The sequence below is a fragment of the Uranotaenia lowii genome, chromosome 1 (genome assembly GCF_029784155.1).
Source record: "Uranotaenia lowii strain MFRU-FL chromosome 1, ASM2978415v1, whole genome shotgun sequence".
NCBI classification, from domain to species: domain Eukaryota; kingdom Metazoa; phylum Arthropoda; class Insecta; order Diptera; family Culicidae; genus Uranotaenia; species Uranotaenia lowii.
The window spans coordinates 124160315-124180287 of NC_073691.1; the positions used below are offsets into that span (position 1 = coordinate 124160315).

A 19973-nucleotide genomic window follows, 5' to 3' on the forward strand; every position below is an offset into this window, starting at 1 on the left:
GTGCTAGACTTACAAGCATAAATCTTTTTTTTTTTTCAATTAGATAATAAAACTAAGGTAAGGTCTAAAAATCTTCTATGTTATCTAGTTTCTAATTATTAGTTTTAGTATTCGACGTCAAATGGTTTAGTGTTCAATATACAACATGTTTCATTAAATTATTTTATGCAAAAAGCAAATATTTTGGAAGCGTGAGACGTTTCTAAGCAGAGTTTCCTTTTTCTGAAGAAAGGAATATTGAATCTCTTTTTCACAAAAAAAAGATTTTGTGTTTTTGTTTAAATTGGCCTGGGGAACGAAGCCTTATTCTTCCTACGTTAAACTTTTGTTTAAAATTTCCATAACTGCAATATACACTGCCGGCCAAAAGTTTGGGATCACCCCCTCAAAAACATGATAATTTCGATCGGCCATATCTCAGCCATCTTATTACATATTGGAATTCTTTTGTTCTCATTCAAGAGATCGTGAGCAGAATCTTCTTTGTATGTATTTGACAAAATGTTAATATTAAGTTTGTATGACTAAGATTTAGCTTAAAGTTGGGACATTTTTCAAAACCTTAAATTAAAATTCAAACTCGATCATCTCAGGGTAGGGTGGACCAAATTCCTAAATTCGAGTTGCATTCGAATTCTTTTTTCGTACTTATTAAAATACATTTGTTTAATTTTGTGCGAAAAATTTGCAATGTACTTAAAACATATGAAATCAAAATCATCAAAATCGTTCAAATTGTTCATGTTTTTGAGAGGGTGATCCCAAACTTTTGGCCGGCAGTGTATGTATGTCTTATGTGAAAATTGTGTCGAAAACAAGCTCCAGTTCTCCACCCTGATACAAAAAAATATCTTACATTCAAGCGAATAAGGTTCAGCCCTGTCATATTCAAAATTTTCTTTATTTTCACGAATCTTTCGTTCAAATGATTAGAGGACTTCTGAAGTTTTTCATTGTTTTGTTTAAAAAAAATATTTTTTCTGAAACTTGATTTTGGATTTGTTCCAAAAATATGACTGCACTTATAAAACAGCTAAATATTATTCTGAAATTTTGTAAGACAAATCTTGTAGGGAAAGAGAGCATTTGCCAATATATCCAGAGATGCCAAAAGGCCTAGTTTTTCAGGATTTGTCTGATTATTGAAGATCAAACCTGATAACTTGATAAGCATTGTTTTTTCCCTGATTTTTGTGCAATAAGCCTAATTTTGCCTGATTTATTGGTAGAGACCAGTCTTCCGAAAATCAATCAAAACAAACACTCAGGATGCGTTTCCTGTTGGAAACATTCAGATTGTATAATGGGATAGCGCCTCTCGCAACTGCTTCGCCTGGCTGGTATGCAATCTCGATCAGCGCTCCTATCAGCTATGCAAACCGAGTCGCATCATTCAGAATTATCGGTTTAGCAAACATCGCATATCGGAGATGAATGAGATACAAACTGATCCATTCTGAATGTAGCTCACTCAGTATCTGCCTGAATTATATGAAATTCAAAATTATTTTTTGCAGGACGAGAAAAATCAAACAGTTGTGCGGGACACCATAAATTCTCAGTAGTTTTAACGTGACGGACGACAGTTTAATAAGAGAACTTGTAAAATTTGAAAAACATGGCGAAAGTGAACATCTTTCCCTCACAAACACAACTTCAATTTGATTTTGATCATACTGATGTTAAAAAACGTTATAACAACAAATAAATTTATTAATTTGCTATATATCAAATCAAACAAAATACGCTAATGATCGGCTTCATGTATCACTCACTCACTGCCTGATCCATTCACTCCTGATCGAAGACCAACAAGATTCGCCATATGCATTGCAAATTGGTGAGATTCCAATTTGATGATGGTGCTGCACTGTTTTGACAGCAAGCATCGTACGAGGTGATCTGTATTTTAGCGATGAATTGAACGATCGATGATCGGGTAAGTCCAGTAGCAATCAATAACGAAACCCGACCGTTGTACGTTCAGTTGCGAAGTGCAATCAGAAACATTCATTGAAAATGAGTGATATTCGGAACACTGGTAGAGACCCGTTCAAAACTCAATAGAAATTCAGTGCTTGCTCGTCGTCACTCCAAACTTGTACTCAATAACTTCAAACTCTGTTGGATTTGGATCTTCTATCAATGTTGTATGACTGGGTTTAGAAAAGGTTTGTCAGATTTTGTCTATTGCATCCAGATTTACTGATACGGCGTTTGAAAAAAATCAGTTTTATGATAAATCAATCATTGACATCTTTTTATTTATTTCTTCACTTCTTTGTTGAAGACTCTAAAGCGTTTTAACTATATAATACTTTGAAAAATATCTGTAATTTATTTTGGTTTGAACTTTCATTGGAATTTAGGTTTACCAGAACGGAAAAAAATAAATAAAATTTCTTCTACTTCAAATTCAAAATTACTTGCAGTCTTCGGGAAAGTTGATCATTGTGTACAAACTTTCATTTTTAAAATCATGTTTTATTATACAGTTGCTATTGTCATCTAAGACAATAATTGCTTTTAATGATGATAGTGAGATTCTTTATACAAAGCTGGACGTTTTACGAAAAAAACATATCATGTTTCGCCCAACAATCAGACAAATGCCTAATTTTCAAAATAATAAGTATAGAATTGGAATGAATGATTGATTTATTTTTCAAAGTCAGCAACTTATGTAAATGTACTTTTTATCAAAATTAATTGACTAGAGGTTTAATAACTGGAAAATATGAATTGTCGTATGCAAACATTAGTTCACATTTCTATATCGGAATTATTATTTCAAGTTTATAATTACGAAAGCTTTTGAAATGTTTATCATTTAAGCTTAACTTCACGAAAACTACTATGAAAATGATGTGCAAAAAGCTTTGATAAGTACTCAAATATTAAAGTTTGAATCAAGTAAGTTTAAAAAGGTACACGCAGAATAATTAAGAAACTAATTCTACGGCATTTCTCACGTAAATTAAGCTTTTGATGCATCCCATCCGTGCATCCCGTTTCTACGTGCGTCTTTTAGAAACAACATTGATTCGATCCCAGCAAGAGCACTAATGGTAAGAACTTCTTTTTTTTTGACTTGTACTTATGTCTCGTCACAATAAAAAAATGTAAAAATTGATCTGTTAACATTTTTCGCTAATTTTAACGGTTTTCCCAAACAACTTGTACACAATGAGATCAGCTGTTTGTTTGACAAGCTGAGAAATGGCTGATTGGCCTTTATTCTTACCAAACTAGCTTGTTCCTGACTGAGAAAGCAGCTGTCATATCAAACTTTATTCAAAACAACCAAAGCAATTGCTTTAAGCACCTGCTAGATTTAGCTTAGCGAATGCATTTGCTAGGTTTTTTTTTCATATCACCAATTGTCACCAGTCACTCATCCAAAGATAAGATTTGCAATGCACTCGAAACGTTCCAGGTTAAATCAAATATGTAAAGAATTCCTGGAATCTTTCGATGCGTCAATTGATAAATAAGTCATGCAATACCTAATATGATCAAAAAAATTAAAATATAACTTGTGCTAAAATCAAGAATATCATTCAAAATTATTAGGATTAATTTTATCAACTATCCTCTGAAAGACGTTAACTGATATGCCCTTGAAATTCCGAAGGAGCTAGAAACACACAAAAAATAGAAGATATGGTTTGTCCAATTGTGAGTTAATATATTTTTCTCGAGTGGGGCTGAAAATTATGAATAATGGGGATGATTTTACTACACATTAAACAAGTTAATATAGCGGATTAAAAAAACCGTTCATCTTTCCTTCTATATGAATCGAATCTTCCAAAGGGCAATCATTTATGCACTATATCTACATGTCTGTGATTCGGATTTAACCATCAATCAGCTTTTTATATCACTGACAGAGATTTTAGCTTTTTGTCTTTACCGGACGCATTCATTCATCACTTCTGGTCGATATTCACATGCCGGGCTTAAATACACGATCATTTCTGGAGTTTTATACGTCTAATAAATATGCCTATACGCGTGTTTTGCCTTACGATTATCGCACTGGCTTATTTATAATAAACAAGCCGGGTTTGTATCATTTTTCCCTTGGATCATCTAAGAGGTGAAAAAACCTAGATCTAAATATTGTTTATTTCGCTGGAAACTTCAACAGTTTCTTGATCAATTTACAAAGGTCAGTATCTGGTGAAATTTATGATGGAAAATTAACTTCAACTAGAAATTATTCTTTCAATCCTTTGAGTAACTAAGAAAATTGATTCTAAGCTTTTGACGGTAGTCTTTGGCTGCTTATTATGCTGGAAAATTATGCCTCCAGCTGAGAATACATTCTGGTTATATCTCTCTGGTTTCGAGCCAAGTTCAACTAAGGAGCAAGTAGCCGAGCTGGTGAAGATGAATCTTCAGACCGATACCGCAGATGTTACAAAGTTAGTTCCCAAAGGTAGAAATCTTGCCGAACTTTCATTTGTTTCGTTCAAGGTTGGTCTTGATATGCAGTTGAGGGATGCCGCTCTCGTTAGCTCATCTTGGCAGAAGGGGATTTCTTTCAGAGAATTTGATTTCGATCGTAAAAAGGAAGCTCCGTTTTCGTTTCAGTTTCAGCCTAAGTAACGATCTGCTGCCATTCTGCTTCCATTGCGAGCTTACAGGATTCCCTTTTGAGGCCTGGGAAGGTTCCTATTATGATTTTAGACCCCTCCCTCTACAAACTTGATATGGGAAGGTATTTGAATACAAGACATGTTACTATGACATTTAGGGAAGTCTCTGTTTTTCCAGTGGGAAATTTCAAGGGGAGAGGATGATTCCATACAATATTTTACATTTCTAAATAACTTATCCAGCAAATGGAACCAAATTTAGCTTGGAAGAATATCTAAGTGCGAAGAATGTTTCTATGAAAATTTTGTACTACTGTCTCCTTCCAGTGGGGTGATAGAAAGGAGAGATTGGGGCTCCTTGAAAATTCTTCTCATAAATTTATTGGAAGGTTGTAGCCCAGTTCTATATTCGAGTATAGAGCTGAAGTGGAGAGATTTGAAACTGCATAATAATAACCAGATTTGTTCGCTTTTCTCTCTCTCTCTCTCTCTCTCTCTCTCTCTCTCTCTCTCTCTCTCTCTCTCTCTCTCTCTCTCTCTCTCTCTCTCTCTCTCTCTCTCTCTCTCTCTCTCTCTCTCTCTCTCTCTCTCTTTCTCTCTCTCTCTCTTTCTCTCTCTCTCTCTTTCTCTCTCTCTCTCTCTTTCTCTCTCTCTCTCTCTCTCTCTCTCTCTCTCTCTCTCTCTCTCTCTCTTCTTAAACACGAATTAGTTGAAAATTTCCTGAAAAATCACAGGGAAAATCTACCGCACACACATACCCCTTAAAGCGGGGTAAGTGAAGCCACCTGCAGTCCATAACAATTTACGTGATAACTTTTCTTACTTTGCTTTTTTCCAGCTCATCTCTTCAGCAGTTATTCAAAATCATGTTCTGCATCACATTCGGCGTAACTTTATCAAAATTGATCTACTGCTGATTTTTAAATGATTTTTTAAAGTTGAGCTATACGAAAAACCGTCCACACTTTCCCCGGTGTACACCTTATAGAATATGTTGCCCAGGCAACAAATATTCTAAATGGAAAGAAGTTGCGACTGGTTTATGTTAGTTTTTCTGTTTTTTCGTAATAAAACTGTTTATTTACATTTTGTTTCGTACGGCATAATCAAAGCTCACGCGAGATTTATAGTCTCTGAAACCAATCTCTCTAATGAGCAATAAATATTTCATTAAGTCAGAATCACTTACATGGTTATTTAAAGCCGCACTGCTATACATTACATCAAATGCCAAAAATCTGTACAAATCTGTACCAAATTTTTAAGGCCTGTCATCTGCACGCACAGAATCTGTACCAAAAATGAGTCCAAAAATCTGTACTTTTCTAAATAAATCTGTACATGTGGCAACCATGCCCATGCGAGCTACACATGGAGCGTATACATTTGGGCTTGGGCCTGCTAAAAAGAATAAAGCTTGCTCTTTACTCTTACACAGATTTCCATGCGAATGACAGCTAATCGGAGTGAAATTGGAGTGAAGGCTATTGCTTTCTCTGTTTAACATACGAGAAATCGATACCGGGATTGCGAGCGCGCCCATCGCCCTTGAAGCTCCAGCAGTTGTCATATGACGCACGCCATGTACGCATGCTGAAGCCTAGTCCGTCACGTTCTCCGTGGTGTAATCGGCTTATGCACCGTTGTACTGAAGCGGAAATTGCGAGTTCAAGCCCTGTCGGTCAATCATTGAATCTTTTTCGAAAAATTTATGACATTGACGGCTTATGTCCATTCTTTCTGCGGTATCTCATGTTTCTCTAATTCTTTCCATCACCTTTGAAAATGTGACAATTTTCAGATACGAAGATGTACCAAGACGAATTCAAAACATTATATTTGATATTAAGAGAAATTTATTTCCACATGCCATTTCCATATATTTGCCGTTATTTGACCGCTCGCGGTATAAATAGGTATACCACATGCATTATTAGACAGCCACAAAACTTAGAAAAATAAAAATAATGAATAAATACTTGCATTTTAAAAATTAATATAGTATTAATATAGTTAAATTTGCGAAAAATAATAATAGGCGTTATCATTTTAAGTTCAAAAACCGTCATTTCACCGCCACCGAGGAGGACTGGCCGATCTTAATTAGCCACTTTGTCATCTGCACAGGAAGATCACAACTAGTATCTAATGAATGTGCGCTACTCGATACGCGCTGCCTTTCGTGTTATTGCTTCTTGGACTGACCGTCCGGAACGGTGGTGTTAAATAGTAGGAACAACCAGTCCAGACCAGAGCAGCCCAACGGATGGCGTGTGCGGATTTGACGGCCACTATAATAGAACAAACCCAACAACAATAAGATCTCTTATTCTTATTTAGAGCAATTTGATTGAAATGCAAATACTGGTCAATGTCACACTTGAACGAACCATACTGTATCAGTCCAGCCAAGTGGTCCACTTCCTTCGGTGATATATATAAGTATATATATAATAGACTTCAATAAAAAAGCATCATCACCGACAATCGTCGCGCGATTCCAGCCATCCTCGACTAAATAAAACGCGCGACCGGTCAATGGGCCAGGCTTAAGGATAGGTGTATGTTTATTAGACCGCTGCAAAAATGAAATTTTGCTGGCATATGTTTTTAGATACCTTTTGGGTCACCAAGGATCAGTGTAACATTTTAGATTATTTAGATGATCTGGTTGGTTCCTGAGTCAGCCCAACGCGTTTCAAGTTTGTATGGAATTTTCTATGGAAGAAGAAATTTTTGCACATTAAATCATCTAGAAAATTCAAATAAGCTTAAAATGAAGTTGGTCTTTGATTTTTGCTTTCGACTATTCTTAAGCTGCATTTTTTTGCTAACAAGACAAGTAGCTAAGCATTTCATGAACAAAATTATTACTATTTCGAAAAAAAAAAAAATTAAATCAATTGAAAAGTATTTAAAAATGGCAGACTTTGCTTGGGAGAGCATCATTTTACAATGTTTTCTACCAAAAAAAATTACACTTCCCACAACAAACAGCAAATTAGAGCCAAAAAAGCTCCGTGTGACACTTTTGCGTAGAATCAGAATGCATACCGATGCTAGTTCTATGAAAAATTGTCGCACGACTAAAATTTTCCTTTCATTTTTAAAGCTCTTATAGTTTCAATTTAAAAAAAAAATCAAGTTAAACCGTAATTTGAGAAATACGTTCCTCTTTGTTTTTAAAAAATGTATAGTACAGGGTGACAAAAAAGTCCGGTCACACAGAAAAATCTCAATATTTAAAAGAATAAGATGAAAATCAGAATCTGACTTTCATAGCTTTATTCAGTAACTCATCAAGATACTTCATAGACGATATCTCTGAATTACACCACCTTTCTCTGATCGAACCAGCTTTAGACGTCTCGGAAAGTCGTCGCAAGCGGCGCGCACGTCCGGTCTTGTATAATCTTTTTCAACCTTGAAGTTCTCACAGACCTTGGTCGTTCAGATCGTGTCTTGTCCTCGGTGCCTTTGATCTCTAGGTATCGATTTATGGTCTGGTACACGAGTTTCCGGTTGATTCCGAGCGGTTTTAGGTGTTTGAATATGTTGAATATGTGCCCGGGTTTGTACCCTCTCACATATTCAGCGATAACAGCTGCTCTCAACTCTGCCACTCACAACTTAATGTACACAAACTGCACAGAAACGAACTCTGCCACTGTGGGCAACAAAGTTAGCACTTTCATTTGACATATAGATGGCACCAGAGAGATGCAACGTATAGGTTACAGGCGACCCCAAAAAAAAAGTGTGACAGGACTTTTTTGTCACCCTGTAGAGTATGGATACTGTACACGGAAAATAATAGAAAGGTTAAATTTACCGAGTTAGCAAAGGTGAACGCTCGTGAAAGCCAAAAAGATAACTTCTACCTCTTCGAGGTGAAACTCACCACACAGTGAGGTAAAATTTACCTGAATCGAGGTTGGAAAAAAGGTACAATTCACCGAGAAAAAAGGTGAATCCAAAAAAGGTAAATCTTACCTCGTAGCGAGGTGAAGTTCACCTGAATTGAGCTCGATAAAAAAGTATAATTCACCTAGAAAAAAAGGTAAATCCAAATAAGGTAAAACTTACCTCGTAGCGAGGTGTAATTGACCTGGATTGAGCTAAACAAAACGGTACAATTCTTCTAAGAAAAAGTAACTATTCGCCGAACCCGTTCATTGAGGTTAAGCTGTTTTTTCATTCTAGGAACAAGTTTTGCTTTGTGCCTAATATGTGAAAATCGGAATAGAATGGTAAGTGTTCTTAAATATCATTTAGTTGTGCTGGTTCTCGTCATATGTTTGGGTGTTTTGTAGTCTGTCTCGGATAGACTTAATGCCGTTTAATGACGGGAAACTGTCCTCGACAGGACTCAACTGCAAAAGCATTTTTATTAAATTTAGGGAAATACAATAATAAATTTGTCACTTACAAATAGTTCCCCTACTAACCTCCGCTCTACTCGAGTGCCAGGTTACGGTAGCAAACTGCCTAGCGCTTGTCCACAATAATAAATTTAGTAATTTATAAATCTATCCGGCGAGAAGAAACTTACTTGGCAATAGGACAATTTTATCCAATCAATAAGCCGTTCAATAAGCCCCAGTGGCTTTGCCGAAAACACGCCTCAACAACGTAAGTTGGCGATTTGCTGGTTTCAATGAAAGAACTAATCGAGCCTAATTCACTCCGAATCAGCGTTACCACATATACAGATTTTTCTGTAATCATACAGATTTTTTAGAAATTTTTAAACCAAGAATCTGTATATACAGATTACAGATAATTGGAAATTCATACAGATTTTATACAGATTTTCAGCAAATCAATTTTTTTTTTCAAAATATTTTTAATTAACCGATAATATTTATTTTGATGATCCAACGTTCAAGCCATCTTCATCTGCCACACCCGCAAATTTGGAAAAAAAATCCAGATCAGAGATTGGAACCGATGCAAGGGTTTGGTAACAGTTTTGCAACTTATCTCCTTGACATATGGTCTGATATCCGATGTCCAACAACAATGAAGAAGAAGGTCCTACATTTGTTCGAAAATAATATTCCAAGATAGGTTATTACAATTAATTTTTTCTCGCAGTATACTTTGAATATAACTGAGTACAGCAACTGGTTTATAACAGAGAATGAGCACAGTTTGCTAATCCCAATCGATTTTTTTTTTTTAGTTTTATTAGTAACACTATACCATCTTTGTGGCATTCGTGCCATGCCCCAATTGATTGTGTTAAACCCAGGAAGGAGACATATCGATAAATTTAACGAAAGATTCGACTCCGGACTTAGTGCGACCTTATTATCGCGCCATCACTAAATTTTAAATACTTACGAAGTTCAGACTTCCTATTACAGACTTTCGACAAAGAAAAATTAAGTTCTAGATTGTCGGAAGTCTGTGTTTTGCTGCCAGGTCACCAGTCACGTTTCTAAAAATATGATTTAAATGAACAAGATATTGTATGTTGCACTGAAAGTTTCATGCAATTTTTGCAGTTGCAGTCATTCGTACAAAATTAAACAAAAAAAAAGCGGTTCGTAAGTAACAAAATGACAGTTTTAACTCTGGTATGACAGTCCGATTTTCGCAGTAATCTGAAATGTAGTTCAATTAAGCACGCTACACATTTTAAAGGTCGTCATAGTGCAGCGTCAATATCCGGAAAAATAAAATTAGATACAGATTTCAATACAGATTTTTGAGATTTTATACAGATAAAAGAGATTTTTTACCTCGAAAATACAGATTTAAATGTGGCAACGCTGCTCCGAATATAATATTTTGCCAACTTTTAAGCAGTTATACTGACGCGAGGAAAAATTTTCACGACCGTTACAAAACGCTAACGATTTTCTTCGTTTCTTCTCTTTTGACGTTTATCGCCCTCTCTCTACACGCTCAAACTAGAAACCCAATCTGTGGGCTATAATCCCACGCAACATCATAATACTATTGATTTTGTTTCAGATCGGCCCATAGGGCTTTGAGATGTATTCCACGTCATCCTCCAGCCGGAAAAGCCGAACCTGACCGGATTAGTCGAACGGAGGAGGCCATGAATGTACGCAACGCAGGTGGATTCAGCGGCCATAGCAGCTCAGAAGAACGCGAAGCCGAATTACCAGTCCCTATTTATCTCCAATAAATATCCTTTTTGAAAGAATTTTGTATTTTATTAATTCTTATTGAAGAAAACAATCAAACCAACCAGCATTTACCTTTTAAATCAGTAAATGGGAAAACGGTATTATTTACTATTTTGCTAGGTGAATGCGAAAAAGGTAAAATTTACCTTTTTCCTAGGTGAATGAAAAAAAAGGTAAAATTTACCCCGAAAGAGGGGTGGAAAAAATTCACCTCGCAAAAAGGTAAATTTTACCTTTTTTTATTTTCCGTGTAAGTAGTGCCTACACTCAGAAATAAATCAAATACAAAAACAATTTTTATTTATCTATCCAGTGATTTCTAGATGATAAATTACTTCAGTCATTAAAAAGTAACTGCCGCGATAATTATTTTTTATGCACAGGAAACATTTCACATTGAGAAATCTTCCGCGTGCATAAATTTTATCTCCGAAACATTTCAGCTGTCATTTTGTTCTTTTTGGCAGGTGTCTTCTTTTGTTTACTTTTTGAGTTTGGAATTATTGTGTACATAGAAATCGGTGTTCGCTCGAAAATTTTTAAACTTTTATCGGCTTTGGCGAAATAAGGAAACATTAAACGCGCCTAAACTGAACTGTCGCCGTTGGAAGACCTGTGTGGCAGTGTTGTGTCGATGTTCGAGGTGAGCATTGGCCGTCCAAATAAAAAAAAAATGTAGATTGTTTCGACAAAAGTAAGTTGAAAATTCCAACCAAAAGCCAAATCATGCAGGTGAACAGGATGGTGAAAAAAAATGAGAAGTCGATGTCCAGCGTGGATTTTGTTTAAAGTTTTTTTTTGTTTTTTTGTGTGCAAATTTTGTGTTGTTTTTATTTAAAATTTTAAATAAAGAATATTTTAAAACACTTATTTTGTTTTTATTTGTTCCGAAACTTTCTTTATTGTGCAAAACATTTTTTATGTCCACCACCAGATGTCACTGCTGCCCATTTCTCAATGCATAAATTTTAATCGCAGAAATATTTCTCAGTGAGAAATAACCCAGAAATTACACCACGAGAAATTTGCTTGTGCGTAAAGAGGGAGAAACGTGAAAATACCTAAAAAATAATTGTTTGATATTTTATTTATTTCTGAGTGTACCGAAAAGTGTTTTGTTAAAATTTCTCTGAATAAAACACTCAATGCTCCTCGCTCCTCGTTCGCCCTCTATTTTAGTGTTCTTTTCGGTGAATAACACTATTTTCAACAGTTTAAACACTAAAACAGACCGTTTCCAACAAAAAATGAAAATGATCCAAAAGTCACATGGGACAGTTTTGCTTCGAACGGCAGTACACAGCTTTCAAATAAGCAGTCAAAAACGCTAAAAAGAAAAAAAAAATTTGAAAAAAAAATCGAATACAGTAAGGTTTTTTTACACTGATACGTACCGCGTAAAAAAACCGTGCAAAACTTGACACTTAAGACCTGAGACATGAGACCTGGGACTTGAAACCTTAGACTTGAGACTTTAGTCTTGAGACATGAGACCTGCGAATTGGTACCTGAGACTTTAGACCTTACATTTGAGACATGAGACATAAGACATGGGACATAAGACCTGAGACATAAAACATGAGACCTGAGATATGAGACATGAGACATAAGAAAAGAGACCTGAGACATGAGGCATGAGACATTAGACATGAGACATGAGACATGGGACATGAGACATAAGACATGAGACCTGAAACTCTCAAATCTCATGCCTCAAGTTTAAGACTCAGGTCTCATGTCTAATGTCGCATGTCTCATTTCTCAGGTCTCAGGTTTCTTGTCTCATGCCTCAGGTCTCTTGTCTCATGCCTCAGATCTCATGTCTTATGTCTCATGCTCAGGTCTCAAGTCTCATACATCTTGTCACAGGTCTCAGGTCTTAGGTCTCATGTCTCGTGTCTCAGATCTCAGGTCTCATGTCTCAGATCTCAAGTCTAAGGTCTCATGTATCAATTTCTTAGTCTCAGAGCTAAAATTTTCCCAACTTCAAAATGATTCTAAGTGTTTTCCTTTGAAAAAGACTTAGAATATTTTCTCTCAAAAACCGTGTTAGTTCGCGAAATCCGTGTAAAAAAACCGTATTAATCCAAAAAACCGTGTAAAAAAGCCGTGTAAAAAAAACCCGCGTAAAAACAAACCTTAATGTACTTATCTTTTTTGAAGTACAAAGTAGGTTTTTGCTTTATTAACATGAATTGTAATGCACGAATCATGGAATATTTTCCATCCAAAGTTATATTTTTTGGAATTTTCAGTACATCCCTGGCGATCTTTAAATGAAAAATTTGGTTTTCCCATACAAATCTCCATACAAAATCAAAAATTATTGCGCTAATTCAGGACTGAATTAATCGAATACAAAATTTTTATTGCTATTTCTAGCAGCAAAAACAAAAAAAAACCTTATGGGAGTTGTAAAAATTTAAGAATTTGAAATTTCTATACAAAGCTTGCATTTGTCTAATGTGTGAATCGGGATTAGCCACCCGGATAGCCGGTGAATATTCTCGCCGGTTGTTTACCATCAAGGCCAATCAGATACGTATCTACCACCAATATCTACAGGTACATGTTAGGAAGTGACACATGCATTTGCACATCTCAAGATGAACAGTTACAGAACTCGAAACGACTATAATCCGATGTCTTATAGTCAACGAGATGAAGCCGTTTAGTCTCTATATACCTAATTACAAGATTTTTTTTGCCAGGAATTTACCACTTCGTGGCATTCTTCCCTAGATATACGAGATATTTAGGCACACCCAGCTAAGAATGTATCCATGATTTATGATCTATTTTCCATTTCAGAGTTATACAGTATGCTATTTCTCTGGTTAAAATTTCAACTCAGAATTTGCAGTCCAAAGATACATTCACATTATTTTGAATCTGCTTTCAGTTTTGTATTTTTATCTATGTTAATAATTTGATATCTGAATCTAAAACCTGATTCTGAATTCAGAAACCGATTATGTGAATTGCAAAATCTGAAGACAGAAAGAAAAAACAAGGAGCATTTATATTTTCATGCGAAATTCGAAGCCCAGAAAGCTATTCGTCAAACAAAAAACAAATTGTTGATATAATTTAGGCACTTGGGATCAGAAAGGTGTAAGTGCCTCAGTGATAGTTTCGAGAAAACACGTTTCAAAGTTGTGATGGTGCTCGATTTTTCATATAGTTTTAGAATTCGAATAATTTTAATTCAATCAAAAGTGTTCGAAAAAATTATAAAAAATCTGAGTTTTGCACCAGATGTACATTGAAACATGAAGAATCGTTAGGTATACATAACTCAAAATTGATGATTTTGCACCCCTCTGATCGTGAGGTCTCAATTGTAAATTTGTGTAGGCCAAGAATAGTCTACATTCAAGCCAGGGCAAGGAATTATATTTAAAAAAAAAACCTTCGCGCCTCTTTTGCCTTGATATGTGAATGTGCACCGCTGATAAGATAAAACTAATCAACCTCGGGCGTGGGTACGTCTTGCTAGTAGCTTTTGCCACATCGAGTCGTCAGCTACAGAACAAGTTGTTGTCAACTCTGCGGTAGCCACCGATATCAATCTGTTGAGTTTTGCTCGTCGCCTTACGTAATCATTTAGCACGAAGATGGAGAATATGAATGAACCAACATTTTATGGATTTGTGCGAGGCCACGGGAAGACACAAGTGTTAGGAAGTTTGCACTTACCTTTGATTAGTGGCTCGGACACCATGGTCATTTCCTCCTGAGGAATCATGCTCATAAGCCGAGCAATATCGGTGGCCAACATACGATCGACCACCTCCAGTAGCGGGATTTTGAGGGAATGGAACTTGCTGAAGTCCTGGTTGGCGAGAACTTCTTGCATTTTCTTGATGTCAGGGAAATCTCCCGGCGAAATTTGATGCTCTTTCTGGATGCGATCATAAACTTGGCCAAGGTTTTTGATAAGTTCCTTCTTTTTACTATCCTTACCAAACATCGAAGGCATGTCCTTCCGCAGCTCAGCAATAATAAAGGCGTGTACCTTTGCTAATCGCGCCCGTTTGATGAGGTCATTGAGTTTTCGCAATGCGGCATTACGGGGCAGGGATTGAAGATCACGGAACAAATCCTGTTCTTCATCTTCGAAAAGCCGTCGATTTACGTCATAACGAAGCGGTTGGTCCCAGAAAGATCCGATATAGACTCTGGCAACTTCGGGGGTCTGAAGAACTTTACCCAAAGACCACATGAGGGCACCGTAGACTCGCATCAGTTGCTGATGATCTATCATATCCGCCTTGTTAAGAACTATGCGGATCTTGTCGTCATGGCCTCGCAAAGCTTCGATAGATCTCCGGAATTCGTCGGAGATATCCAGTTTATGAGCATCGAACAGCAAAATAATTCGATCCACCCTTTCGGCAAACCACTCCAGCACTCCAGTGAAATCGTAGCCTCGATCAACGCGTTGTTTCTCACCGGACAAAATACCGGGAGTGTCAACAATAGAAATTGCACGCAGAACCGGTGAAGGCACAGTTGAACACTGGAAACGATTCAGGAACGCATTGCCGTATTTTCCAAGCGGACGAAACTGCTTTTTCGGATCCACAACCAGTGCATTTCCGGGGATCATGCCTTCTTTTTCATCAAACATAACGGCAATGAAACGGTCCGTGGTCGGTTCCGGTCCAATGCGGATACCCGGGAAATCACGCTCAAGCAGATATCGAATGAACGTCGTCTTTCCAGTCGAATACTGACCCACAAGCAGAATCATAGGTTTAGCATCGAAATCAGGATCCTCCAATTTCGGCGAATGGAAATCATGAAAGCTATAGTGCTCTTCTAAAGGAAGCAACTTGCTTTTGTAAATTTTTTTCAACTCTCCCAGCACATTCTCGACCACTTCTTCGGTCTTCGTTTCCCGTTTCAACCAACTGAACATTTTCACTCGCTTTCCTTAAAATTTGACCTACACTCTTTGCTTTATTTAAGTGCTGCTGATTCCGACTGGTAAGAAAAAAAAAACCACAATTGAATTAGTCACTCGCGCAATCTTCCACGACAGTAATTCGCGAATCGAGGGGCGGATTCCTGATTTTCCTCTCTACCAATTCTTCGGAAATGAACTTTACTGAAAAGAAAACCAGGAAACACAAAAAAAGTCACACTCTTGATGATCTTAATCAAGGAAGGAAGTCCGTAGTCCATTCGTAGACTATTCCAGTCGAAGTAAAATTTCCACTTTTCTTACCACTTTTATTGTACCCACTTCAGCAAGTGAGGGAGAATCGTGAATAAAAATTGCGTTGAGCTAAGTGAACGACCACGAACGGAATGAAGAAAAATGACACATCACAGGACAGGCTTTCACGGTAAAAATAAAAAGCTCGCTGCAGCACATAGTACATGGAAAATAACAGGTATAGTAAGGACATTGCGCTTCAATGTGGTCGAAAGACAACCTGTATAAATTTCTATAAAGGTGGTGCAGGTCAGGGGTGCCATGTGGTTTTGACAGCCCGGTCGAACGAAATCTCATGTGTTCGTTCGACTTGACCCCTCCGTATTGTGGGTATGGGAATTATTAAGCAAACACAAGCGACACCCTACGGGCACGAGACATGGATATTGCTCGAGGAGGACCTGCGTACACTCGGAGTATTCGAGCGACGAGTGTTAAGAACCATCTTTGGCGACGTACAGGAGAACGGAGTTTGGAGACGAAGGATGAACCACGAGCTCGCGCGACTCTACGGCGAACCCAGTATCCAGAAGGTGGTGAAGGCTGGGCGGGACATGTTGCGAGAATGACGGACGACTGTCCTGCAAAACAGGTGTTCGCTACGAATCCGGTAGGAACAAGACGAGCGGGGGCGCAACGAGCGAGGTGGTTAGATCAAGTGGAGCGAGATCTGGCGAACGTGGGGTGCCCGAGAAATTGGAGAACGGTTATTGCCATGGACCGAGTGAATTATAGGAATTATGTTCGTCAAGTTATGTCGTGAGACGGTATACTATGTAAATAAAATACAGCTCCGGATAAAAAATATGCATGCCATTCGAAGTATTTGACTCACAAAATGCTCGAAAATAGCAAAAGCAATTACTAGAGCTTTATTCATATCAGCCCATGTCCTCCATAGAAAAGTTTAGATTATTTTTCCTAACTACAAAACGTCAAACATTTACCGGCATCGAGGTTAGCAATGGTGCATTCTTCGTCACTTACTACAAACAACCATATTCCTTAGGTTTTGAGGCACTTCCATTAGAAATTTTTTTTCACTGCGTGCATTCATACATTTTTTTCAGAAACCCGAATAGAAAACATTGTGATGAGGGTGAATCTCATTTTCACGCAGTGAAGTTTTTTTGTTTGTTTCGATTATAGTCGTTTTACCATCTTTATGGTTTTCACGACTTTATCAACGTTGCAGTTGGCGGATCGTTATGGAAAAACTTATCCGGTACAACTGTGTCGGATGTTTACTCTTGGGCTCGAACTCGCGGACATCGGCTCAGGAGACAACAGACTTGCAGTGAAGTTTAAGGTTTCGGAAAATTTACCATGCATGAACCATTTCAATATCATCTGAGCCGAACATTATAATCGGTTCAACTATTTTATTACTAAATTCTTTGATATCCTGATAATTCAACTAAAAATTCAATTATAGTTTAGATATTTTTTTAAAATCATACAGGCCATTTCAGTGCATTCAAAATCAGGACAATTTGAAAAAAAAAATTAGGACAAATCCTGATTTATCAGGACACCTGGCACCTTTGCTACCAAAACTCAGTGGTAGCAAGGGGTGTCAGGTGTCCTGATTTTTCAGGATTTGTCCTGATTTTCGAGAGGCAGCTCTGATTTTTTTAAAACGCTTGAATTATTATCCTAATTTTTGAAAAATTACCTTTTAAATGTCCTGATTTGTCCTGATTTTTTAAAAAACATCTAAACTATAATTAAATTTAATGTTAAATGGTGAGAAAATCAAACAAACCTTTAATAAAATAGTTTAACCAGTTTTACCGAACTTCAACTAGTGAAAACCTTATATTACATATCCTTAACCTGAACCTGAAGTTTATAACTGACAGGTTCACGGACTCTTAACAATAATCTTTGGTTCAAATGATATCTAAATAGCGTTTTCCGATATTGACTTCAGGCTAGCCAAAGTTCTTCTTGCTTTAGTTGCATAATTTGAGGCGTCTTCAGCACCTTTATTTCGCCTTTAGTTATGCAATCGTAAGATGCTAGCCATCATATCTTTGAAAAAATGTACGCCTTAGAGTTAAGTAAATTAGATCTCTTCAAAGAAACATGAAGTTTCACTGAGATCCTATATGTGTGTGTTCGTTTTTTTTTTTAAATCTTAGCAGAGCTGCATATGTTATTCTCATCAATTTAATGGTGTCCTGAAAAATCCTGATTTTTTCATCGCGGTGGCCTTGTCAAAACCACCTGGCACCCCTGGTGGTAGGCGTGGTAGCAAGACCATACTGACAAATCATTTCACATATTAGTGTGTCAAATTTCACACATTTTGGAAATAAGTAGACCTGCACATTAAATGTGTGAAAGGTACCGCTGCACACTAATGGGAAATACCGCTTAGGCCGATGACATAGTGAATGCGATGCGATGCGAATTGGCGGAAAATTTACGGACGCAGCCTATGCGAACTCGAGCGGCGGAACAAATTGACATCTGCTTCGCCGCGTTGAGTATGTCAGGTTTAAGCGATTCACATACATTTTCATCAAATGTGGTTCACCGCATTGAATCGCATTCACCGCATCGCATCGCATCGTATTCACTATGTCATTGGCCTTAAGGAAACGAAATGTGTGCATTTCACACATTGTGCAAAAAGCGTTTAAAACGGGAAAATATCACAAATCAGTTCAATTTAGGTAACCGGGAGGTGATAGTTAACCCAAGCAACCAGAATTCCCTTAAAAAGGTTCTATAGAAGCTTAATCAGCTCTCGTTTGTGTCTGAAAAGAATGCTAATCAGCCCAAAATTTAAGTTCTTAAAGCTACTTTCAAGTTCGTTTAGGTGGCTGTAGAGAACGCTATTCAGCTTCTAAGAGAACGTCAAGAAACTTCTACGCGCCGAGAAAAAAAATCAGATTGACAGATTGCTCTGACAACCACATGTCAGATTGCTAGGATTCCGGTCTATCATGGTCTATCTCATTGATTTTAATTATAGTGTTTTGATTACAAAAGCTGCTTACACGCCTAGAGAATTGAGCCGCTGCTCTCTAGGTTGCAATGAAACTCACCAGCCTCTTGACCAATTCAGCAATAGTTAATTGCCACTGTAATGATTAGTATTTAAACTTAATGTCATTTGAGATGATTGAGTGGGTTGGTCAATAGAAGGTACCTTATTTCGTTCAAAGGACTTTCAGTACACAATATGAATCATAACAAAAATTCGCATCATCAAAAATTTATTCGAATATCTTAACATTTATAAGAAAAATTCGAAAAAATCTTGAATTCCATTTGTAAATATCAGTACAGATATAAACAAAACAAATACCATGACAAGAAATTGACAGACATTGTTGACATGTCGCTTAGAATTCCCATATAGGTTATTTAAAACACCTTCAAGTATCTTAATGGTGCGCTTCAGAATGTTACGCGAACGTTATCGACCTTCTTTTTTTTTTTTTTTTGTAAATTCTTTATTTGAAACGGCTCATACCTCTAGGCTTTAAGGAGCCAAACTCGTTTTGCATTTTTACAATTGGTATGCTTAGCTTAACACTTGTTTAGAAGACAAAGAAGGATAGAAAGGGAAATATGAAAATAAAAAGAATTACAGCTGAAGATCAATAGCTTTTAGAAAAAGATATATTTCGAACATGTAGTCCAAATCCATCACAGCTAACACATCCCTCACTGGAACGTCAGGTGGTTTTCCTCGGGCCCGAAGGGAATCTATGAAATTCGCTCTGGCGACAAGGTGGTCCTCACACGACCAAACAATATGCTCGATGTCTTGGTATCCTAGGCCGCAATCGCATAAATTGCTGCTAGCAATATTTATACGATAGAGTACCGCATTCAAGGAATAATGATTGGACATGAGACGGGAAAATAAACGAATAAAATCCCGACTCAGGTTCAATCTATCAAACCAGGGTTTAAGGCTTACCTTTGGGATAATCGAGTGAAGCCACCGACCCAACTCATCCTCGT

The 19973-nt window shown here is 37.1% G+C and overlaps 1 protein-coding gene across 4 annotated transcripts in view; it reads right to left on the minus strand.

Annotated features, from left to right (window-relative positions):
• Positions 1-16113, minus strand: part of LOC129739744 (EH domain-containing protein 1) — a 38603-nt gene extending 22490 nt beyond the window's left edge. The window contains exons 1-2 of one of the 4 annotated variants that reach the window (XM_055731250.1): positions 15999-16113; positions 14465-15754 (exon numbers count right to left, since the gene is read on the minus strand). In XM_055731250.1, the coding sequence (XP_055587225.1) occupies positions 14465-15689 (1225 nt within the window). In that variant the 5' untranslated portion in view covers positions 15690-15754; positions 15999-16113. The other 3 variants (XM_055731249.1, XM_055731251.1, XM_055731252.1) reach the window with 3 other exon arrangements.
• Between the last annotated feature and the right edge of the window lie 3860 nt (positions 16114-19973).